This window comes from Periophthalmus magnuspinnatus, chromosome 19, assembly GCF_009829125.3.
Source record: "Periophthalmus magnuspinnatus isolate fPerMag1 chromosome 19, fPerMag1.2.pri, whole genome shotgun sequence".
Lineage (NCBI taxonomy): Eukaryota > Metazoa > Chordata > Actinopteri > Gobiiformes > Gobiidae > Periophthalmus > Periophthalmus magnuspinnatus.
The window spans coordinates 3,640,474-3,662,003 of NC_047144.1; the positions used below are offsets into that span (position 1 = coordinate 3,640,474).

General features: G+C 43.1%; 2 protein-coding genes across 5 annotated transcripts; one reads left to right on the forward strand and one right to left on the reverse strand.

The window, feature by feature from the left end:
* Window positions 1-4,990: 4,990 nt before the first annotated feature.
* Window positions 4,991-9,372, reverse strand: si:ch211-141o9.10 (probable endonuclease 4). 2 transcript variants are annotated; one of them, XM_055229470.1, is made up of 8 exons: window positions 9,105-9,372; window positions 7,856-8,018; window positions 7,064-7,273; window positions 6,274-6,456; window positions 5,663-5,794; window positions 5,470-5,574; window positions 5,274-5,403; window positions 4,991-5,186 (listed from the first exon to the last, which is right to left on the reverse strand). In XM_055229470.1, the coding sequence occupies exons 2-8, from the start codon at window positions 8,007-8,009 to the stop codon at window positions 5,129-5,131; spliced, it is 972 nt and encodes a 323-aa protein (XP_055085445.1). In that variant the 5' UTR covers window positions 8,010-8,018; window positions 9,105-9,372; the 3' UTR covers window positions 4,991-5,128. The 2 variants fall into 2 exon arrangements, with proteins under 2 accessions (XP_055085445.1, XP_033840710.1); XM_033984819.2 differs by lacking the exon at window positions 9,105-9,372 and adding an exon at window positions 8,423-8,544.
* Window positions 8,452-20,559, forward strand: tnrc6ba (trinucleotide repeat containing adaptor 6Ba). Of its 3 annotated transcripts, none has more exons than XM_055229465.1 (22): window positions 8,452-8,589; window positions 10,079-10,165; window positions 10,243-10,264; window positions 10,360-10,788; window positions 10,886-13,600; window positions 13,755-13,916; window positions 14,013-14,209; window positions 14,287-14,355; window positions 14,458-14,661; window positions 14,809-14,922; window positions 15,086-15,211; window positions 15,359-15,526; window positions 15,644-15,754; window positions 15,834-16,035; window positions 16,490-16,657; window positions 16,767-16,913; window positions 16,984-17,121; window positions 17,198-17,290; window positions 17,398-17,601; window positions 17,811-17,878; window positions 17,974-18,113; window positions 18,219-20,559. In XM_055229465.1, exons 2-22 carry the CDS (start codon window positions 10,109-10,111, stop codon window positions 18,748-18,750), a joined length of 6,066 nt encoding a protein of 2,021 aa, XP_055085440.1. In that variant the 5' UTR covers window positions 8,452-8,589; window positions 10,079-10,108; the 3' UTR covers window positions 18,751-20,559. The 3 variants fall into 3 exon arrangements, with proteins under 3 accessions (XP_055085440.1, XP_033840339.1, XP_055085441.1); XM_033984448.2 differs by having other exon boundaries at window positions 8,454-8,589; window positions 10,076-10,165; XM_055229466.1 differs by lacking the exon at window positions 14,809-14,922 and having other exon boundaries at window positions 8,454-8,589; window positions 10,076-10,165.
* The last annotated feature ends 971 nt before the right edge of the window (window positions 20,560-21,530 follow it).

Consider the following 21,530-nt stretch of genomic DNA (forward strand, 5'->3'; position numbering starts at 1 on the left):
GCCAGCTTTGAAGCATCTCAAGTTTTATAACCAAAACTGCAAAATTACTTCAAATTTCCAAATATGCCTCAAAACAAGAAGTCATTCTTGAGGCTAATCTAGGACACATTGGAATATCTTGCTAAAATGAATTAGAATGGTTTGGAGAAGTCTAGGCAAATACACAAGAAATACAAAGATTGATGCGTGATGATGGTAGAAATCCAGTCACACGCAGTATACTTGCATAACCACGTATTTACTGCTAGTGTGTTTCTGCATTTTTTAGTTTATCCAATTACTTTTGACTAAACCCTAAAGTTCCATTATTACTTTTTAATAGCTTTTCTCTGCTTTCCATTCTTCTCATCCTTCCCTGCTTTGCCTTTCTCCTCATGGCAATATTCCCAGCCACCATTGGTACAGCATTCCGAAATCCAAGCCAACGGGGTTAGAACTGGATAAATGAAAATAAAATCGAGAAAGTGAAATCTATAATCGCTTCAGTTCACCAGCTTTTTGACAATGTTGTAGAAATCTTTTTAAGCTTGTTTATAGTTGCTTTAACCCTAAGATGCCTACACAGTTTGCTAAAATACACTTTCAAAAACCAAGTCGCTTTATCATACCACCTTAAATTCCACCTTAAATTTCATTTCTGTGTCAGATTTGGAGGCCTGTTTGAGCTTGTGTGTACAGAATATACACAAAGCTAAGTGGGCAGGCACTGGTCACATTGTGGGGATATAATCTGTACACACTCTCAAAAATTAGGTCCTTATTGGGGTAAATCTTTTCTTATTACATCAACAACATGGTATTAAGTTAAGATGCAGGACAAAATAGATTAAAGGGGTTCTGTGTATCTTTGTCCGCTGCCAGCTTGTCTCCACCGAGATGTTCCACAATATAGCGTTAAACTTCATGGAGGTGACGCAAGTGATGCCACCAAGCCCAGTTACATGTTAGATCTGTGGAGAGGCGACCACACTCACAGTAAGAATGCACGTTTTTTTTGTTTTTTTTAGCAAATAAAACACCTGCAACTGAATGAACGCGGGAGCAATAAATGTAATGTCACACTGTGGAACATTCAAAGCAAAGCAATAAAGTCCTTCACTAGAAATGTTACATAGTACACCTTTAAGGTTAGGGTTTGGGTTAAGGTAAGGCAAATCATTTCTATGGTTAAGGTTGGGATCGGTCTCCAGGAAATGAATGCAAGTCAATGTAATGTTCCCAGTAAGCATGGAAACCCAGAGTGTGTGAGTGTGTGTCTCTCTGTGTGTGTGTGTGTGTGTGTGTGTGTGTGTGGGGCATCTGGGCTTGTAACCGTTGGCAGATGGAGCAGACTGCGGGTATATGAAGAAGGATAAACTTTTGACTAAGGCTGCAGCGATGCAAGCCACTCAGGGAACAGAAAAGCCACGCACTCAGCTCACTTTCTAGTCATTCCTTTTGGATTAAACTATGACACAGACACAGAATTTTAATACAAGAATAAAATATAAAAAAAAAATGCAAACAGGAAAGATTTGAAATGTATCACTACTAGCCACGTTCAGCTCTCCACGTTCTCTCCTTTCCCACCATTTTAGCCATATCCTTACTTCATTAACCACCTCTCCCTCTCCACCCATTCAAGTATATACATTTTATTTTATTTTCTGTTCAAGGTGCATCTCTGTATGTATGTATTAATGTATTACCATTACCATCGCCTACAGGAAGTATAAACTAACCAACTTATGGAGTCTAATATGAATGCATTGTCTATTTCCCCAACATTAAGGGTCTATACTCGAGGTAAATGTCGTCTTGCTCCAGTACAGATTTATACTAAACGCACCTCTTAGAGTCAAAATAAGACAGCTGTGTGCTATCTACATCTAATTATAAAGGGTTTTTATCATTCACAAAACAGGTAAGGTTGATTTATTGTTAGCATGCTAGTTCTTTGGACATGGAGGGTCAGAGCATTCCAAAGCTTAGGGCCGGGAAAATCCACTTTGGCCTCTGTAAGTGGTAAAAAGTACGTATAAACTCATTGCTGTGAATTATTAAGATGCTAGTAAGGAATCATTTTGGGCTGTTTAAAAATGAACTAGTTCGGTTTATGTCATTTTTAACACAGTAAAAAATTGGAAATCCTCACTTCCTCACCAAATCTCATGTTTATCTCATCTGTTTTTCATGTATTCTTTAGGCTTTGTCAAACCAAAAGTACGTCTGCAGTCATCTAGCATCTGTTTACTTTTATCAAATGACTGCAATTTATTGAGTTCTGAGCAGATTTGGACAGGGGCCGTTTAGACGTGGGTTATACATCTCCTTAAACAGTTGTATATGTACAGGCAGCAGCCGCGGGATCACGGAGGTGCATTTACGACCTGAAGGCTGCCAGTAAACTGTCTCAGTGAGGTTTAGGAGAGCATCACTCCTCCATAATGCTCTATTATTATTTAACAGAGCCAAGTGTCTGCATGGAGCTGGAGTTTCCACTGACTGAACATGATTTTACCAAGTGCTTCCAACTGCATCATGCACACTGACTGGCAAAAAAATAAAAAGTCGCCACCTGGATTTAACTAAGCAAATATGTTGGTGTTGCTGCAGTTGGTCAGGTCTAGGTTCAGCAACAGTCTGTGCTCAAAGAATGAGGTCAGCTGACACCTGAATATACTGAATGACCAGGTTATTCCATCAGTGGATTTGTTCTTCCCTGATGACACGGGGCATATTCCAAGATGACAATGCCGGGATTGATCGAACTCACATAGTGACAGAGTTGGTTCAGGAGCATGAGACGTCATTTTCACACATGGATTGTCCACCACAGAGTCCAGACCTTAACCCCATTGAGAATCTATGGAATGTGCTGGAGAAGCTTTGTGCAGCGTCAGACTCGACCATCATCAATGCGACATCTTGGTGAAAAATTAATGCAACACTGAATGGAAATAAATCATATGACATTGCAGAAGTTTATCCGAACAATGCCACAGCGAATGTGTTCCGTAATCAAAGCTAAAGGCGGAACAGGTGCGACTTTTTTTTTGGCAAGGCAGTGTAGGTGATTTTGATTTGTGTAAACATGGTTGTGTAAACATGATTTTACCAGGTGCTCTTAGCGGCTTCATATATGTGATTTTATCTAAACAACAGTCAAAACATAATTATCAGGAAAAACTGTAATTCTTCTGTAAAAAGTAGGAAAAAAAATTGAAATGGTGAAATTTAGATGGAGAAAGAGGCATGCAGGGATGACACATAGACAACCTAACCTAAAATCACACAATAGGACAAAAATGCGTATTTAATGAACAGTTTTACAATTAATTTGATCTTCTGCATATCAGAGCAAATATAAGACCGGATTGTGATATTAAATAATCTACTTTTATTTTGTATTTTTAATCATCACTATGGTATCAGGTTGGCACCAGAAATGTTCTTTGGTGTCAAAATTGAGTTTAAGCTATAATACAATCTTTATTGTTATTTAATTATTGTTCATTTACAGTAGCATTTTTTATTTAATTTATTCATGCATCTTTAAAGCCTGACCTCCGATATCCTCCTATATCATATGTTTGGGCTGGTGAAAACTCTTCAGTTGGACAAGTTCGGAAATACACTGATTTGGTCAAAGATATCTGGAAGTATTTACAAAGTTGTATGACTAGATGAGTGGCTTGGGGCTGCAGTGAAAAACATTCACTGCAAAATGTAATGATAGAGATTAAGTAAAAACAGGGACACTTTATACCAAAAACAGCTAATACCGCAAGATAATTATAATATGGAAAGTCAGTAAATTCCAAAGGCATTTTTAGTTATCCCAAAAATCCTCCATCTTAGTCGACTTCTTTTGTTTAGTCTTCACCATAACCCCCTGACCCCACCAAATCCCTCAAACTTGCACTTATCTAAACGGGTTGACACAAGTAGCAGCAGCACCCTTCCACATTAGTCAAACTCCATTCTACCCTGTGTAAGTAAGTCTTCCAAACAGTCAGGATAGGCATTTCCTGGAGGGAGGGGCGGAGCTACAGAGAGGAGACATTCTTGGCCAGGCACCTCCATGTCCTGTTACCGCCTTACTACTTTTCACTTGTAGAATTGATGCGGACTCTCGGGTTAAAGATGGAATCTAGAGGGATGCATGTAAGCAAGACCAAGCGGCTGAGGTCAGAGGTTTTGATAACGAAAAGGACCATGTTGTAATGGTATGACAAGGGTGGTGGATGATTACTGTTGAAGTATTTACTCAGAAGTTCAAGCTTTGATGCAGCATGGGTTCCTCTATATTCTATTCACTTTTTGTGGTTAGTTCAAGCCACAAGCAAGATGAGTTTCAAAAACAGCTGGCATGCTGGCAAAATCCAACATGCAAGAATGCGCCAAGTCTTTAGTTCAGTACTCATTGCATACATATACATATACATATACATATACATATACATATACATATACATATACATATACATATACATATACATATACTCAACTTAAGATTTAAAATGGTGCATTACGTAACTTACCTGCCCGTCTTCATGAAGATGTCTAGCATTTATTTTATTACAGGAGTTTTTTTATTGCTAAAAAATGGAAAAACAGGCATTACATATTGTGAGGAGTGGGGTTGCCTCTCCACAGATGTGACCTATAACTAGCCTGGTAGTGTCACCTTCTGGTCTCCATGGAAACAGATGTATTTAATGTCATACTTAATAGCATTCTAGTTAGTTCAGTATACATGTTATTTCTTTGCCTAATCACTTATGTCAAGAGTAGAGTAGTTTAATAGTCAATTGTATAATTAATCATTTATTTGTAATGGGAACACATAAGTATATGGGCCAACAAAGTGATTTGATAAATTCTTATGCCTCTGTTTGGGGTGTTCTTCCAAGTACTCTGATCACTCTCTGCTAAAGGTAAGCATAAGTATAACTCTTCTGACCCCTAGTGGCTACCTTTAGAAAAGACAACACATCACACTCCTGTCAAATTGCTAACAAAATGCATATTTACTTAACAATATTAAATGTTGAACGTTTTAAACAGTAAATATAAATTTGGTCCTTATCATAGAAATATAATATTAGAAAAGTGTCTTAAACAAGTGCCTCTGACTATATTTTTTTTACTTGTTACATAAAGAATATAACAGCTCAATCTGCTCAGCATACTCAAATCCAGGCCTGTGGGAACAAAAAAATCCAAAATGAGCCAAGTTGGTTCGTCCATATGTACATAATAAGTACTTAAGTTATTGGCAGTTAACTTACCGTCCAGGAGTCTCCAGAATTAAGGGAATGTTATCCAATCTGGGTTCATTAACAATGTCCCGGAAAGCAGAGATCCCAATGTGACCTTTGCCAATATCTTCATGACGATCGAGGTTGCAGCCAAGTTTACCTGTGCAAAAATACAACCAAATCAGTATAAAACTGTTTATTATCCATTGATGTGGTGTGGTTTTACCTTTGGAGTCATTGAGGTGAATCGCTTTAAGGTATTTAAGCCCTACTTGTTGATCAAACTCATCTAACATGGCTCTCACCCCTCCTTCTGCAGTCAGGTCATATCCTATCAAGAAAAGTGTCAGTGCATGAAAAACAAGACACAAAAAAGGACCATATTTTAACTACATTTCAATGATAAAAATATTTCTCACCTGCTGCAAAAGCGTGGCAGGTGTCCAGACACACTCCCATTCGGCTCTGGTCTCTCACTTTATCGATGATGGTCTTCAGCTCAGAAAACTTACCACCCACAGTACTACCCTGGCCACTCATATTCTCCAGCACTACAGTATGAATACAACATGAAGTAATGTTACATTCATAAGTTATTTACTTATGAATGAGTGAATTAGCTTAATGTATATATTTGTATATTGCATTTTCCATGCCTGGTTGAAATGATATGTTTTTAGGGGATGTAAATCTTCATAACATTGTATCAAGATGAGGATTGTGATAGGCCTATCCAGAATTCTTTAAAAAATGTCGATATTGACCCCATTAAAAGTCATAAAACAAATTTTTTTTTATCATAGGTACTTTTTCTTTGCACTAGTGGGGAATATTTGGTTCATTTTCTGTACTTGAGCTGTAGAAGGTTTAATTACAAACTTCTATATCTCATTATAGATGAAAATTAACTACTTAAATGTTGCATTTCATTATTTATTCATTGCAGTGGTTAGGTTTCAATATTATCGTCTATTGTCTATATTTACTTCAATATATTGCACTTCAAAATGTAATATTGTGACTGGCCTACCTGTGACCACAGTGGGAGTTTGCTGATGAGCGTGGTTAATAGCTGAAGCTATTTTATCCATACACTCCTCTGTGGTGATGGTGCCCAGGGAGGAGCCTGGATGGAAATTATACAGGGTCAAGCCCAGGCGGCTGCAGCGGCTCAGCTCATCCACCAACAGGGCTTGGCTCTTCTGAAACACGTCTGAGTCAACAAGAGAATGAGCAAGGTCAGGAGAGAAAGTAGAACACAATGACAAATAGGTAGTGGTGGAAAGAGCACTAAACGGAACTCATATAAAAGCCAAGTTAAACGTTCGGATGGGACGAGAGGAGACGAGGTGAGATGAGGTACGATAAGACAAGATTCTAACATAATTTAATAAATAAATTGGTTCAATACACAATTTTGGCCCCATGATTTTGGATACATTTTATTTTGACTTTTTTTTGACAAAAAAATCTCAAGAGATAATTTTCCATGTTACTTTTACGCAAATTTAGTAGCATTTTAGATCAGTCTTTTATACAAATTTTGATGAATTAAACCATAAAGTTAAAAGCTAAATTAAGTTGTTTTAAACCTCAATTTTTGTTTGTTGGTATAGAGAAAAACAGATAAAGTGAAGACACAGCAATGGATTGGGAAGACTGAGACTTGTACTGTACTATGTAACTAAATGTAATGAAGTACAATTACATGGCTAGAATTATGCTCAGTTACTAGTAGAAGTTCATGTTTAAAAATCTACTCAACTTGCAACTAGTAATTCCACCTCTGCAAAACGGTAAACAAAACATCAACGACAAACCCTCTTTAGGTGATCCACAGTTCATCAGATAGGATCCATGGGGCAGGATATGGGCAGGGTCAAATTTATGAAGAGAACATTGCTCCAGAAACTTGTCTGCTGCAGAAGAGTCCAGGGCAGGTCTAGTCCAGGACCTCTGCGAGCCCAAAAACAGGGCAAAACTACTGCCCCCCATGGCCACACAGGAATCTACAGCCTTCCATATCCCACCTGAAAACAAGAGAACAGTTTTAACTTTAATTGAGAGTAGGGTTGGGCAATGTTATGGTCATGTTTTAAGTGAATGACGGGGGAATTTAACCAATCACAGTGAAGTGTGAACTCTCAGAAGCAGCATGTTACCCTTTAATGGGATATAAAAAGATACTAAGTGCATAAATTGTGATAAAATTGAAATCGCAATCTACAATCTAAAAAAGTAGTGTTCTATTTTTTGGCATGTCACCCGCCTCTCCCTGCCTGTCACACTTTTGGTCGTGTTGCACAGTGAGATACATTTATTTAACAAAATAGAGGTTGAAATAATGCAACAGAAGGCTTTTTTGTTAGAGAATAATTACAAAGTGTATTAAGATTATATTGTTTATTCCATTTTGGAATTTTGATTTAGAAATGCAGCTTTAGTTGATTTAGTAATGCAGCAGTCTTTGCTGTTATTGCTTTTTTGGCATGTGTTTTACATAATCTGTATAATCCAGCTATCTTGCAATTTTCAAAATATAATTACGATTATTTTATTAGTCGACTGGTCACGATTATTCCAATTAATCGTTCCATCTCTGGTAGGCTTACCTTGAATGCCAACATGAGCCCCAATGTATTTTGAACAGCCACTGATATCTCTCTTTCTAACTTCTTCACTTCTGGGCTCCTTTTCCATTGTGTCTCCATCTTTTTTGGGATCTTCGGCTTTCCTTTTCCGTGTCTCTCTCTTCTTAGGGGCCATGATGGCACTCTGTTTTGAAACAAGATTATGCACCCAGTGAGCTGTTACAGCATAGATCCACTATGGCGTTTCTGTGTCTCCTCCTCCACCACCGCTGTTACGCATAAGTTGACGGAGCTAGTGAAAGTCAGATCTGTGTTTTATGTCTCCCTCCCGGCAGCAGGAGCCAGTCAGCGGGCTCCATGGGGCTCACACGCATCTGCACAGCCGTCCAGCCGCACACACAGCCGCACACACAGCCCCGCACACACATGCGTGCACAGGCGTGCTCAGCCGGGCCATTGGAGACAGCATCATCATGAGCAGCAAAATGGCCGCGCGTCAAAAGACTGACTCCACAGCGCTTTGAATTTTTCCATTTTTTCTGCACATTACGGTTTACACTATTACAACGTTAGTACTTATTTACAAACCTGTAGCTGGATGCGCGTATCTTTTCGTCGTCTGACACTTGACTTTCGCTCAGGCTTCGCTGCTCTTGTAGCCTCGACGAATGCCTCAAAAAGCTATATAAATCGCACTGAAGCACTTTAGCTAAGCTAGCTAACACGCTAGCTCCTCTTCATATGTGATTCTCGAGGTGAGTACCTGCACGTCTGTTGATTCTGTCTTATACATTCATTAAATATTTTAACATTCAATGCATGATTGACACCAGTGGTGTTTGTAGATCGAGCTAAACACTTAGCATTAGCCTTAGCTTTTCCCTGCTGTCAGAAACTTAGCCACCCTTGCTAACACTTGATAGCATTAGATAATTGCGCTAACCTTTCCATGATTATGTGAAATCTGTGCTTCCACATACATGGTATGCACATCTACATTGATTTATGTTTAATATAGCCTCCAGACCTAGGTTGTACGTTATATACAAATCGCTAGAATGTGAAAGTAGAGTTATTGTGTAAGTGTTTAGTGCTTTTGAATCTGTCGAAACACATTGGTGTGTGATATATGCAGGGCTTCACTAACTATACAGTATGATCAAATAAACCTCTAATAAGTCGAAAGGTGATGAACATATTTTCCTAGACCACCTCCTGGCACCTCAATGGAGAGAGGGCACAGGTAGAGCAAAAACGAAACCGAACTCACCCAGATAGTACAGTTGAACTGGAGCTGGGAGTTAAATAAACAGCTGTGACTCTGAGCGCTGCGAGCTCCGTGTGGAAACGTGGGCTAAAGGAACAGCCACTCGATCTGCTACGAATGTTACATGATTTTAAACCCGCGGTGAAGTTGGTTTCACGGTGGAGGTTGAATATTCGCCTCCGTATCAGCTGCGGAAGCTTCACTGACTGCCCCGCTCGCTGCGGGGCTCGCTCTTGCACGGTGCGGGGCTCGCTCTTGCACGGTGCGGGGCTCGCTCTTGCACGGAAAAAATCACTTTATACAAAAAAAAAAAAAAAATTAAATGTTTTAAAAATATAACTGCACAATACATTTGATCTTTTATTGTATTTTAATGTTTGTTTTTTTATGTAAATGAATCAATGTATTTTTCAATAGCTTCCATACCAGATGACCTGTTGGTTGCTTGTTATTAAAGTAGTCCTAGATCCCAGGTATCACGCACACCTTTTGGTTTTCAGGATTAACACTTTCTGGGGTTTTTAGGATTTTTTTTTCATAAAAAATAAGGGATTTTTTTTTCACTACTAAGATAGGTGACCTAGAAACTGTAAACAAAGTTACTAAAGTAGTACTGGTCTCCAGGTACCGCGCACACCTTTTGGTTTTGGTTGGTGCTCCGTGTTAGAGTGAGCGGGGCACTGATGTTGCAGAGGTGAATATCCAATGTCCAACATGGCACCATCTTCATCACGTTTTTTTTTTAAATTCTGCTATTCAATCATGGCGTACACTGCTCACAGAAGCCTGTGTCTATGTCAAAAACATTTAGTGTATGGTCATCGTCCACCAATATTCTTGGTTCTTACACGACTCAATCCTCCAAGTGCTCCTCAATACAGTGATTGTATTGTAAGACTTGCTGCATAGCTTCTGCATTGTTTCCACTTATTTCTTTAATGTGTCTTGTTATTTATTTTTTGCATACCCTTCAGAAGAAAGGAATATTGGGACTGGAGCAGTAGTTCATGGACGACAAGAAAAGGAAAAAAGACGACAAAAGGAAAAGGGAAGCCTCTCAGAAGGTACTATCAAACAAGCTACTTTAATTTTGATTTAAGTCTTTTAAACTTGCTTATAACTTTACAATTCTCTTTTTCAGGTTATAGAACAAAAAAACAAAGGTGAGAATTTGGGCTATTTCTTCCTCATAATAATGTTAACTATCTGGTATCCAGCTCTGGATTTTGCTGTAACCCCTTAACTGTTTGTTATCCAGTGCCAGACCTGACCAAGCCCACGTCTGCTCAGTCTCCTGCCGCTCAGAGCAGCTCTGCCTCGCCTAGCCCTGGACCCACCCCCTCTGCTTCACCTTCGCTGGGCACCCCGGGCTCTGGTAGTGCTGCCCCCTCACAGGGTGGCAACAATGCCAAACGCCTGCTGGTGGCCAACGGACAGCCCGCCTCCACCTCCAGTTCTTCCTCCACCACAGGTGGCCCCAGTGCCACAGGAAACGGCACCTCGAGTAGCGGAGGTGGTGCCCAAACGCCTCAGCAACAACCACGCTACATGCCGAGAGAAGTGCCGCCGCGATTCCGCTGCCAGCAGGACCATAAAGTGCTACTGAAGAGGGGTCAGCCGCCACTGTCCTCTATGCTGCTGGGAGGTGGTGGAGGGGATAGCCCTAATGCAAACTTGGCTGTTTCAGGTAGTTGTCTTAAAATAATATAATGTTTATAGTGGCAAACCTTTTTTCCCTTTTCCCTATGTAGATGTTTGATGCATGTCATTTCTTTAATTTTTAGATTCTGGTGCAGCTGCCTCCTCATTAGCTCTCACCTCATCATCAGTTGCTGCTTCTACTACTTCTTCTAATTATGCAAATTCCATGTGGGGAGTGAGCTCAGGCAGCCAGGCCTCCTCTCAGGGCAGGGAGAAGGTCATTGTTGATGGGAACGATCTGGAGGAGTGGCCTAGCATCGCAGGCAGTGAAGGAGGTGGTAGCGGTGGCAGCAACAACGGGACGTCTGTGAACAGCACTAGTGCCTCTGGCAATCAGCCCTCACCCACTTCCTCTTTCTCTTTGCCCAATGAATGTATGCAGTCGTCCAGTGGTGCGGCATGGGGGACGGCTGCCTCCCAGGGTCATCTTGGAGGAGGGAGCGCAGTTGCTGTGTCTGGGCCCTCCTCTCTTTCCAAAGCTTCCACTGTGCCAGGGAGCCACGACGCCAGTGGCCCCGCGGAGGGCAGTAGTGGAATTCCAGGTGCCAATTTAAATCCAAATGCCAACCCTTCAGCCTGGCCTGCCCTGGTGCAGCAGGACGGGCCTGCTGCTTCAGGAGAAGGAGGCCCGTCTTCCTTCCATCACCAGGGCCCGGGGGGGCCCTTGTCTGCCAACAACTCTGCTTCTCTGGGCCTTGGAGCCGGGGCCCTCGGGATGCTGGGGGGTCAGTCACCTTTATCTGTGAATCAATCAAGCGCCCATCAGCATCAACTTCACCAAATGCAATCTAGAGACGGAAAGTGGGATAGTGAATCAGTGGGACCAAATACAGCAGGAGGAGAAGGACCTGGTGGGGTCATGGACCGCAGTGGCGTAGGAGGAGACCATAGCCTTGTTTCTTCTTGGAGAGGCCAGCCTTCTTTTCCTGCATCAAACTCCAAAACGGGTGCCTCAAGGACTGATAGCTGGGACACTGGTGGTGGCACAGGGGTGTTCGTAGCTGCTGAAGGGGATAATGGAACCTCGGGTTGGGGTTACCCAGGTTCAACAAGTGGGGTTAATGCCTGGGGGAATGTTGGGGGAAACACGAGTCAGACCTCTGGGGTATCTCAGGGAGGGTGGGGGTCAGACAGAGGAGCACCTAGTAGTGACTGGGGAGGGGGAGAGGTGAAGGGTGGAGCTGCCAGTAGCAACAGTGGAGTCGGTGCCGCTGGCAACCCACCCACCTCTGCTCCCTCATCTCTGTCTGCAACAATGAGCAGAGCTTGGGACAATCAGAAGGGAGAGGGTGAATCAGGGGAGTGGGTGGGGGGACAGGGTGCACAGGGGGGATCTTCTTCCAGCGGTGGAAACTCCAGAGCTGGGAGTGCGCCTAACAGCAGTCATAGTCGTTCTCGCCGACAGGCACCAAATGCTGAAGCTGCCTTACAGAATCTTCTCAATCGTTCAGATCTAGACCCCAGGGTCCTATCAAACACAGGCTGGGGACAGACGCAAATCAGACAAAACACAACCTGGGATGTTGAAGATCATGGACAAAATAAACTTGGATCAAAGCCCTCCTTGTCTGGTGGTGGCTCTTCTCAGTTTCCTGGCTCCAGGTCGATCAGTGAATCTATGGTTTCATCTGCTGGTTCCTCTGGAGAGGGCTGGGAGAGCAGCAGCAACAGTAGCAGTAGTGGAGCCTCTATCTCAGGGAGAGGCCCACCCACATCAGGCCCCAGCATAAGAAATGTCAACATGTCACAGTCTGGGCCAGTGTCTTCATCAGGGCCTGGTGTAGGCCCTGGGGTCGTGTCAGGACCAACCCAGCAGGGAACCGCTACAGGCTGGGGCAGAGCAGGGACAGGGGAGAGCCAGGAAGCCAAAGGGTGGGGAAATGAAGAGAGGAGAGATGCCAGACCAGGAAATGGAGGAGGTTGGGGTGATCCTGGTCAGCAGGGTGAGCCGCTGGGGGGTGGCTGGGGAGAAGGTCAGGAGGAAAAAGGGACAGGTGGATGGAAAGAACTGGGAGGGGATGCACGTGGAAGTGGGTGGGGATCTGGGCAAAAAGTGAGGACAGGTAGAGACTGGGGTGAGCAAGAGCGTAAATCAAATGGAGGTGGATGGGAAGACGAGAGGAAAAATGGGCCAGGAAACTCAGGTGGGGATTCAGGTGTGGGTGGCTGGGGAAGTTGGGATGAAAGTGGCCCCAGAAGAACCTGGGGTGCGGGTGGTACGGGGGGTGGGGGTAGTGCTGGAGGTGGGATGGGGGTTATTGGTTCCAAATCTCACCAAGGTTGGGGTGGAGGAAACAAAATGCATCAAATGCCAAACAGCCAGTCGGGTCCAGTCCCAGGCCCACAGGCACAACTGCAACAGCAACAATCACAGCCCCGCAATCAGCACCCACAGCAAACATCAGACCAAGGGGTTATGCAAGGGGCCATGGGGCGCAAACCCATGCCTCCAGCCCACAACCAAAGCTCAGGCTGGACTTCAGGTCCCATTCCTACTGGTCCAGCAGGAAGTGGTCCTGAACCTAGTGGTTGGGATGAACCATCACCACAGTCTATCAGTAGGAAGGGTGACATTGATGATGGAACCTCAGCTTGGGGAGATCCAACTAATTACAATTATAAGCCGGTCAACCTCTGGGACAAGAACAATCCTCCCAATGGCCCACAGTCCCAAAGTCAGGGTCAGACTCCCCATCAGCCGCAAGGACCAACAGGCCAGCAGCCGTCAAACAGACCGCCCCCCACACTTGGGGCCAACTTCAGTACTGCCCATGGGCCAGGAAAAGCACCTGCTTTAGGTCAGTACCTTTAGAGATGTAGGTATCACACAGGATATAATGATTTCAAAGGGATTAAAACGTCCTGGGGAATCAGGACCTTTTTCCTTACCACACTTGGCGTTTTATGTTTTGTGTTTATGAATGTTTGTCTGCCTTGTCCTTTGTTGTTTAGGTCCTTCAGGTTGGGGAAGTACTTCTCCTACTAGCCCAACAGTTGACAATGGCACAGCAGCTTGGGGAAAGCCTACTGATGCTCCCACTGGTTGGGGTGATCCAGATGAAGGAGGAAAGTCAACAGGATGGGGCAGTCCCTCCCCTAACCCTATTAAATCTGGTAAACCAAATGTGCATTTTACAAATAACAGTAGTTGTATATGGTCGTTATTCTGTGTGCCATTAATGCAACATTTTCAATTCTTTAAACTGACAGGGTCAAAGTCTATGCAAGATGGCTGGGGAGACAAAGAGGGCTCTGTGGCAGCCTCACGTCACTCCAGCTGGGAGGAGGAAGAGGAAGGGGGCGGCCTGTGGAACAGTGCTGGCTCCCAGGGGAGTGGCTCCTCTTGGGGTCAGGGAAGTAATGGAGGCTGGGGACAGACCCACACTGGGAAGAAGCCCAATAATAAAGTAAATAACAAATAGACAATTAACAAAGAATGAATCTATATTGCGGTGTTATTTCAAAATGTGATCTGCATTTGCAGGGTCCATTGAAATCTGGAGACTCATGGATGGGCCCCCTCAATAGACAGTTTTCAAATATTGGACTTTTGGTAAGATAACCTCAGTATACAGGCTCAGTGTATAATGTTTGTTATTTTAATTTTATTTCTCTAATTGACCACCACAAACTGGTTGCTTTTCTTTCTGGACAGAATGATGATCCTGGTGGTTCAACTATGGATTTGGGCACAAATTCCCTGCAGGACAAAAAGATGGATGCTGATAAAAGAGGCATGGGAATGAGTGATTACAATGGAGATATGAGAAAAGCAGGAAGAGGAGGAGTAGGAATGGGTTACCGATCGTCTGGCACCAAAGACTCTGCACCTGGTGATGCTGGGTCCTTCTATGATAAGGTACTACATCCTTTCATTATTTACTGTTATAAGGAAGCACTTCAGTGTCTGTCACTCTTCTGTGTTTCCTCTTTATCCTCCCTGTTGTCTATTCCCTCTTCCTTCCCCACAAACACATTGGTCTTCCATTGGCTGTCAATTTGACAGACCTTGCCTTTGACCAATCAAGATGGGTTTCCTGGGGAAGAGGGTTCTGTGAATACATCACCCACTTTCTACAAGCCCCATTCCCTCTTCAACCACACATTCCCTCTTAGACAAGTAAGATACCTGCTCCTGCTGTTTCTGTCCTATCATCTTTAAGTTGGTTTACCAAAATGTATACTGTACTTTGCCCTTTGTGTGAAATTTTACTTTGTGCTTCTTTTCAACATTTCAAATGCAATTATTCGTCTGAACTTTATTGTGTTGTTTATTTTATCAGGGTAGCCATGGTATCTTTGGCAATGTTGGCGGGATCCCCCAATCAAGGCACCAACCAAGTGTCCCACCCATGAACCAGTCCCCAGGGATCCGAGCACAAGTGCCTCATCAGTTCCTGTCACCTCAGGTATTTGATGTTGTGTTTTTGCTTAAAGTGAAAGCATGTGAAATATTACCACATCAGCTGTAAGGACAGTAAAATTTGTTGTTTGTGTAGTAGACACTGCATCTGAGTGCTTCCGTGGTAAAAGGTGTTCATGCTGTTGTGTCTCAGGTGCCAGGCTCCGTGCTGAAGCAGATGCCCCCTCCCAGCGGGAGCGTGGGGGGTGTTGGTGCTGTGGGAGGAGTGGCAGGAGTTGGGGGAGGTGTGTTCCCTCCACAATTGTCCCCACAGCACATCGCCATGCTCGGCATCTACCCCCCTCACATCCAGTTTCAGCTGGTGAGAAGCAACACACTTTAAACTGTCTTTCTCTTCCATATGCTGCTAACAACCTGCATAGAGACACAGGGCCACATTTTCCTCATGTTTCTGTTCTGTTGGGTCTTGTTTGTTCAGGCCTGTCAGCTCCTCCTTCAGCAGCCACAACAGCAACAACAGCAACAGCAGCTTCTGCAGAACCAGAGGAAATTCACACCCAATGTGCGACAGCAGACAGATCCTCAGCAGGTACAAACTCACTCTTTTTAGACTGTGTTTCTCTTGTGTTTGGACTTTTACTTATTTTAACATTGATCTATACATTTAGCTTGCCAGAATTATGGCTGTGCTTCAGCAGCAAAGACAGCAGCAGCAGGTGGGGGGACTGGGAGGAGGCTCCAAATTGTCCCCCTCCCACCACACTGCAGGTGGAATGGGTCCTAAGATGCCTGGGGCTGATCCCCTGTCTCACTCAGGCCTGGCTGCATCTGTGGCTGACCTGCAACAGAAAACACATGGGCCCTACTCTGGTCAGTATAAGTCTGCTTGGACTAACGTTTATGGTTATCTTAACCTCCTGGGATCTGGCGTCCACGTATGTGGACAACACATTTTGGGTTGTCACAGTCGTTGTTTCTAACTTAGTTTTTACATTCAGGACAAAGATTGCTGTGTTCAGGCACATAATAGTTTTTGCATCATTATTCAAATGTTTTATCAAAATGATTAAAATGTCCACACATGAAGACATTCGTTTTAATTCAATTCATTTTATTTTTGTAACGCCCAAAATCACAACAACAGTTGTCTCTTTGCATCACTTTTTTTCAGAAACTACATGATGTAAAAAGATATTTCTTTGTTTTTACACTCATCAGGTCCCAATCAGCCCAAATAAGAAAGAAATTAATAAAGCATGCCATGCTAGAGCTTGGATCTTAGGAGGTTAATGATGATATGTGATTTTTGCTTTAAAAATTTTAGGTTTTGGTTCTGGAGTGAACCTCTCAGGTCTGGACCTGGGCAGCTCTGTTATTGGGGGGCCAGGGACCATGAAGGACTTTGGGGGTCAGCAATCACGCTTCAAATGGATGATGGAAGGCCAGTCATCACCAGACTCCTCTCATGCTGAGAATGCATTCCATAAAAATGGTGAGAGAAACATATTTGTCTATCATAGAAACTGATGTGAAGTATTTGGTGATGATTTATGGATCCATCTGGCATTGTGTGATGTAACATCTATCATTTCATCTCTCAGGCCCCGTCGCTCCCATGAAAATGCCAGGGGGCTCGCCCTATTCACAATACGACATGATGGTTGGAGATGGCCTTGGTGATAACTGGCACCGCACACCTGGGAATAAAATGGGAGCCAAGGCTACTACTGCACCCAGCTGGCCTCCAGGTTTGAAGACATTTTGATCTGTTGCTCTTTATTGCATTCTAAACCACTACATATGTGTTTCTTTGGACAGAATTCCAACCTGGTGTGCCCTGGAAAGGAATAGATCGCGTAGACCCTGATACAGATCCCTACATAACGCCAGCGATGATGGGAAATGCAGTGTCTCCAGGGCTCAATGACAGCGAGCACCAGTTATTAGACAACACTGGTGAGCATCTGTTTGTTCATTGATTTGAACTACATGTTGACATTGTTAACCCTGTTGTCTGTGGCATGTATTGCAGATTCCACTCCTCCCCTCAACACCTTGCTGCCTTCACCTGGTGCCTGGCCTTTCAGTGCCTCAGACAGCCCTCTCTCCAACGCACACAACTCGGGTAACCATAACCCTGGCATGTTATTACTAATAAAAAAAAATTCTATGTTGCAGTTAAACAGTGATTACAACAGATTGGATGATACACTTAGTTTTCTTCTTTCTTAGCAAAGTACACTGACTTCAAGACCAGCTGGCCTCCAGAACCCATCGGACACAAATCGTGGAAAGCTAATCGTGGGGGCAGCCAGAGCCAACTTTCCCGTCCTCCTCCGGGGCTGGCCAGTCAGAAGCAATCTTCTCCCACCCCATGGTCAGGTGGAGCCCCAAGATTGGCTGGCAGGGCCTGGGGCAGTGGATCAGGCACAGCCGGTAATGCTCCGATGGAGTTTTATATTCAGCATTGTTTTCTTGTGCATATTCAGCTTTATACATTTTTGTTAAAATTTGTAAAATTTTCAGCTAACTTTGATTCACTAAAAATCACAAGTCTTTCACACAGATTTGATGTGATGTTGGGTGTGGAGTGAGCTTGTCTCTCCACAAATTTGACAATATCTTTATTTATTGTTTTTTTACAGGCACAACCTGGAGCGATGGAAGCCCTCGAGAAAGTTGTTGGTTGGTGCTAAGCAATCTCACCCCTCAGGTACACAAACCAATGCCAGATGTTACAATGACAGAACTAATAAAATGGGAAAAGACACAGGTCCAAAGTCACATGTATGTTTCCTCCTCCTACAGATCGATGGCTCGACCTTGAGGACCATCTGCATGCAGCACGGCCCTCTGTTGACTTTTCACCTCGGCCTGACCCAGGGATCAGCCCTCATACGCTACAGCTCCAAACAAGAAGCTGCTAAAGCCCAGAGTGCACTTCACATGTAAGATCATGCCGATTGTTTTGTATGTTATGTCATAGGTTAGCACTAGGAGCTGCATTTGTGGTGAGCATATAGCTAACGCATAGTTCCTATTTGTGTGTTCAGGTGTGTTTTAGGAAACACAACCATCTTGGCAGAGTTTGTGAGTGAGGAGGATGTGGCTCGGTACATCGCACATTCCCAGGCAGGAGGAGCAGGAAGTGGAGGAACTCAGGCAGGTTCTGCCGGCTCTGGGCCTGCTGCTGCCCCTGCACTGGGGGCTAATGGTAGTGCGGGTGATAGAGCAGCAGGGGGCAGTGCGGGGGCAGTGGGGGTAGAAGCAGCTTCCACAGCAGGAGCTGGGCCCAACAGCTCAGGATGGAGTTTGGACAGCACAGGCAGCTCATCAGACCAGACCGCCACCCATGGGCCCGGGCTGGGAGTCTTTGCCCAATGGAGCAGCAACGGAGCCGGACAGGCTGGAGGTGTGGAGGCAGGGAGGCAAGCTCTATGGGGGGGCATGGGGGGCATGAGTGGAGCAGGTTACCACAGCAACAGCCTCTGGGGCTCTCCTGCACTGGAGGATCGCCATCAGATGGGCAGCCCCGCCTCCCTGCTGCCAGGGGACCTGCTGGGTGGAGGGGCTGACTCCATCTGAGGGTTATTATATTCATGCTCATTTTACACTCGTATAAAACACATTAGGCTCTGTATTTATGTACTCAGAGACTATGTAGAACTAAGCTACACTGGTCACTCAACAAAAAGACCATATTACAGGTCACATGCAGTACCTTTATCTCCATTTCTTTCATTCTTTCATGTTAACCCACTCAACTTTAAATGAAGATGACCGTAAAACTTGAACTGGAGGAGAAGGTGGAACTTATTCAACTCTTTAAGACTCATGAGGAGGACTGCTCTTTGGTTTTATTCCAAGTCCCATTTTATGCATTCAAAGATCCAATCACTCAGGCATGCACTGTAGACAAGCTCAGCCAGAGTCGTACATGTTAACAGGTTTAGCTATTGCTGTTCTAAGTGTGCCACAATCATGATCTTCTTTTTGTTTTGTATTAGTATTTAAAAGTTGAGTCTCAAAAATCAGACTTGCGGACTGAGCCCCCATAGACCCAGCTGTCGTACAGAGTTCTCTAAAAGAAAGAGATCAGAGGCGACGCTACACTACTGAAACGAACGGACGATTGAGATTTGAATCCAGAGACTTAAGTTGGTACTGAAAAATCTGCCTTCTGTGGAAATCTGCCATCAGTGTGGGACCCAAGGTTGGAAACGGGAATTGAAACAAAAATCAACATTAGCCAAACTTGCACTAAACGCCTCTGGGTCGTTGTATGGTGACGCATCCTCCACTTTTAACTGTCCATTGTTTCCGAGACTGAGCTACAAAACAGCTACTAAAGCCCTTAACCGGACGACATAATGTTACAACAGCAGTGGCCTTGGCTTCATCATGGCCACCCCAGCAAACCTTTCAGCACCAACACTTTTTTCATCAGTTACACACTGCTTATATTTGACAAGCGAAATTGTATTCTCTTTGATGTATGTCGGTTGTTTAGCTTTCGTTATTTTAAAAGAGAGACAAAAAAATAATTGTGTGAAACTTTGTGAAAATCCAAGAGATGTCCTCCTTTTTTTCGCCCTTCAAAAAACACTGACCTCGCTATTGTATTTTTTTTTCTTACTCGAATCACATTAGTTATTATCTATTGTCAGGATGTCGATGATGATGATGATGACGACTTATTTACTCGCTGTACCAGGTGCCCTCCTGCCTGCCTAAGTGTGCATGAAAGGACCGTTGTCAGTGTGACTGGACGGAGGACAATGTCGAGATGAAGATATCGAGTGTGTATTATTGCTACCATGTTGAATGTCCTTTTTTTTGTTTTTTTCTTGATCTTGTCCACGAGAGATTCATGATAAAATTGTGGCGTGCTTCTGTGTGTGCTTGCCTTTTGAATATGTATAGGCCACAGTCAGGGAAGTGAAAAAAACTGACAGGTTGTGTAAGGAAAGAGTGTATGTGTATGTGAGAGTAGACTGGACATATTGACAGCTTAAAAGTTCAAAAACAATGGCACTATTGCATACGTCTTTTAAGTTTGTTTTTTTAGCAGCATTTTGTTTCTGTTTGTATTATTTACTGTTAAATGCAATAAGAGAATATTTTGTTTTTAAGACGAAGCAACCAACTGAAGGCATTTTCTGCTCAAATGCCAAATCCTACCATACCAAGCTGAGCTGGAACAGTGTTTTACACACGTTAAAGACATTACTGTTATGTTTTACTGTTTGTTTTTGTTATTATGTATCAATTTAAATTAAGTCAGTCTTTATTATCACTCCTGTTTAGGATGTTTTCATTTATTTCAAATGTTGCAAAGGAGAGGAAATTAATTTAATGCAGAAAAAGAACAAGGTAATAAAGGTTGAATTGAAATCTGGGGCGTGCTGGGTTTTATTTGTTCGCTCAGTGTTCAGTATAGCCTGTGCTGTTTTCATCTTCACAATTAGGCTACTCATTTGGAGATGTCAAATTAGGTACTGGATAATCAATGCTTAGTATATTATGGATTTGATTTGGGTCATTAATACCTGATCAGTCCATTATAATTTCATCTGAAATACATGCTGTTTTACCCTCTTATACTGATTGACTAATAATATCTTACTTGCCAACTTAAAGGAGAAATATGCCTTTCGAGGAGTATTTATTAGCCTATTAATTATTCATGTATGGTATAGTTTAATATTTTGGGTGTAAACTGCAATATTGATCTGTAACGGCTTGATAATAGAAAACGGCTCTTTGAATTTGTATTTTAAAACTGAAAACTGATACGTCCCGTCCCTTCGTAGTGGCATTTTACCGCAACAAGCAGCAGATGTTATTTCCCATCTGTTTATTGTTGAAATTTTGCGATGTGACAGTTCTGAACCCTACATGTATTTTCATGAATAATCCCAACTACATACAGAGCCGTGGGCGGGGTTAGGGGGTAGGTGAAAACAGAAATTGTGTCGTTCAGGTGTGATCCATTGTAAAAAAGAAAAAAATCTGGTCAACTGGTCAACTCCCTTCTGATAGATATAAGGCAGTGTCCACCAGCAATCTGATCAGACTTGAAGAAGTGGCTTAGATGAGCAGCTGCAACGTTTTTGTCCAGTTGACGGATATGAATATTTATTTTACTTTATCTGTGAGGATTCCAGTTTCAAATGCAGGATAATGCAGGACTACTCAAATTGCACGAATCAAAACAACACATTAATAAACAAAACTGGGGGTGCAACACTGTTATGACATGGTTAAGTTCTTTTTTTACACAAGTGCAGCTCAATAGAATATTAAAATAGGCAATATTGTTGGGAAAATCACTCCTATAGGCCCATCAGTGTTGACAAAAAACA

Bases quoted from the DNA above. Each gene is read 5' to 3' on its own strand.
- si:ch211-141o9.10 (XM_055229470.1), bottom strand. From the start codon at position 8,009: ATGGCCCCTAAGAAGAGAGAGACACGGAAAAGGAAAGCCGAAGATCCC. The intron at 7,274-7,855 runs GTAAGCCTACCA...TCTTGTTTTCAG, and splicing joins GGCTCATGTTGGCATTCAAG to GTGGGATATGGAAGGCTGTA. The intron at 5,795-6,273 runs GTAGGCCAGTCA...TTCATACTGTAG, and splicing joins AACTCCCACTGTGGTCACAG to TGCTGGAGAATATGAGTGGC.
- tnrc6ba (XM_055229465.1), top strand. From the start codon at position 10,109: ATGGACGACAAGAAAAGGAAAAAAGACGACAAAAGGAAAAGGGAAGCC. The intron at 10,166-10,242 runs GTACTATCAAAC...TCTCTTTTTCAG, and splicing joins AAAGGGAAGCCTCTCAGAAG to GTTATAGAACAAAAAAACAA. The intron at 17,291-17,397 runs GTAACCATAACC...CTTCTTTCTTAG, and splicing joins CTCCAACGCACACAACTCGG to CAAAGTACACTGACTTCAAG.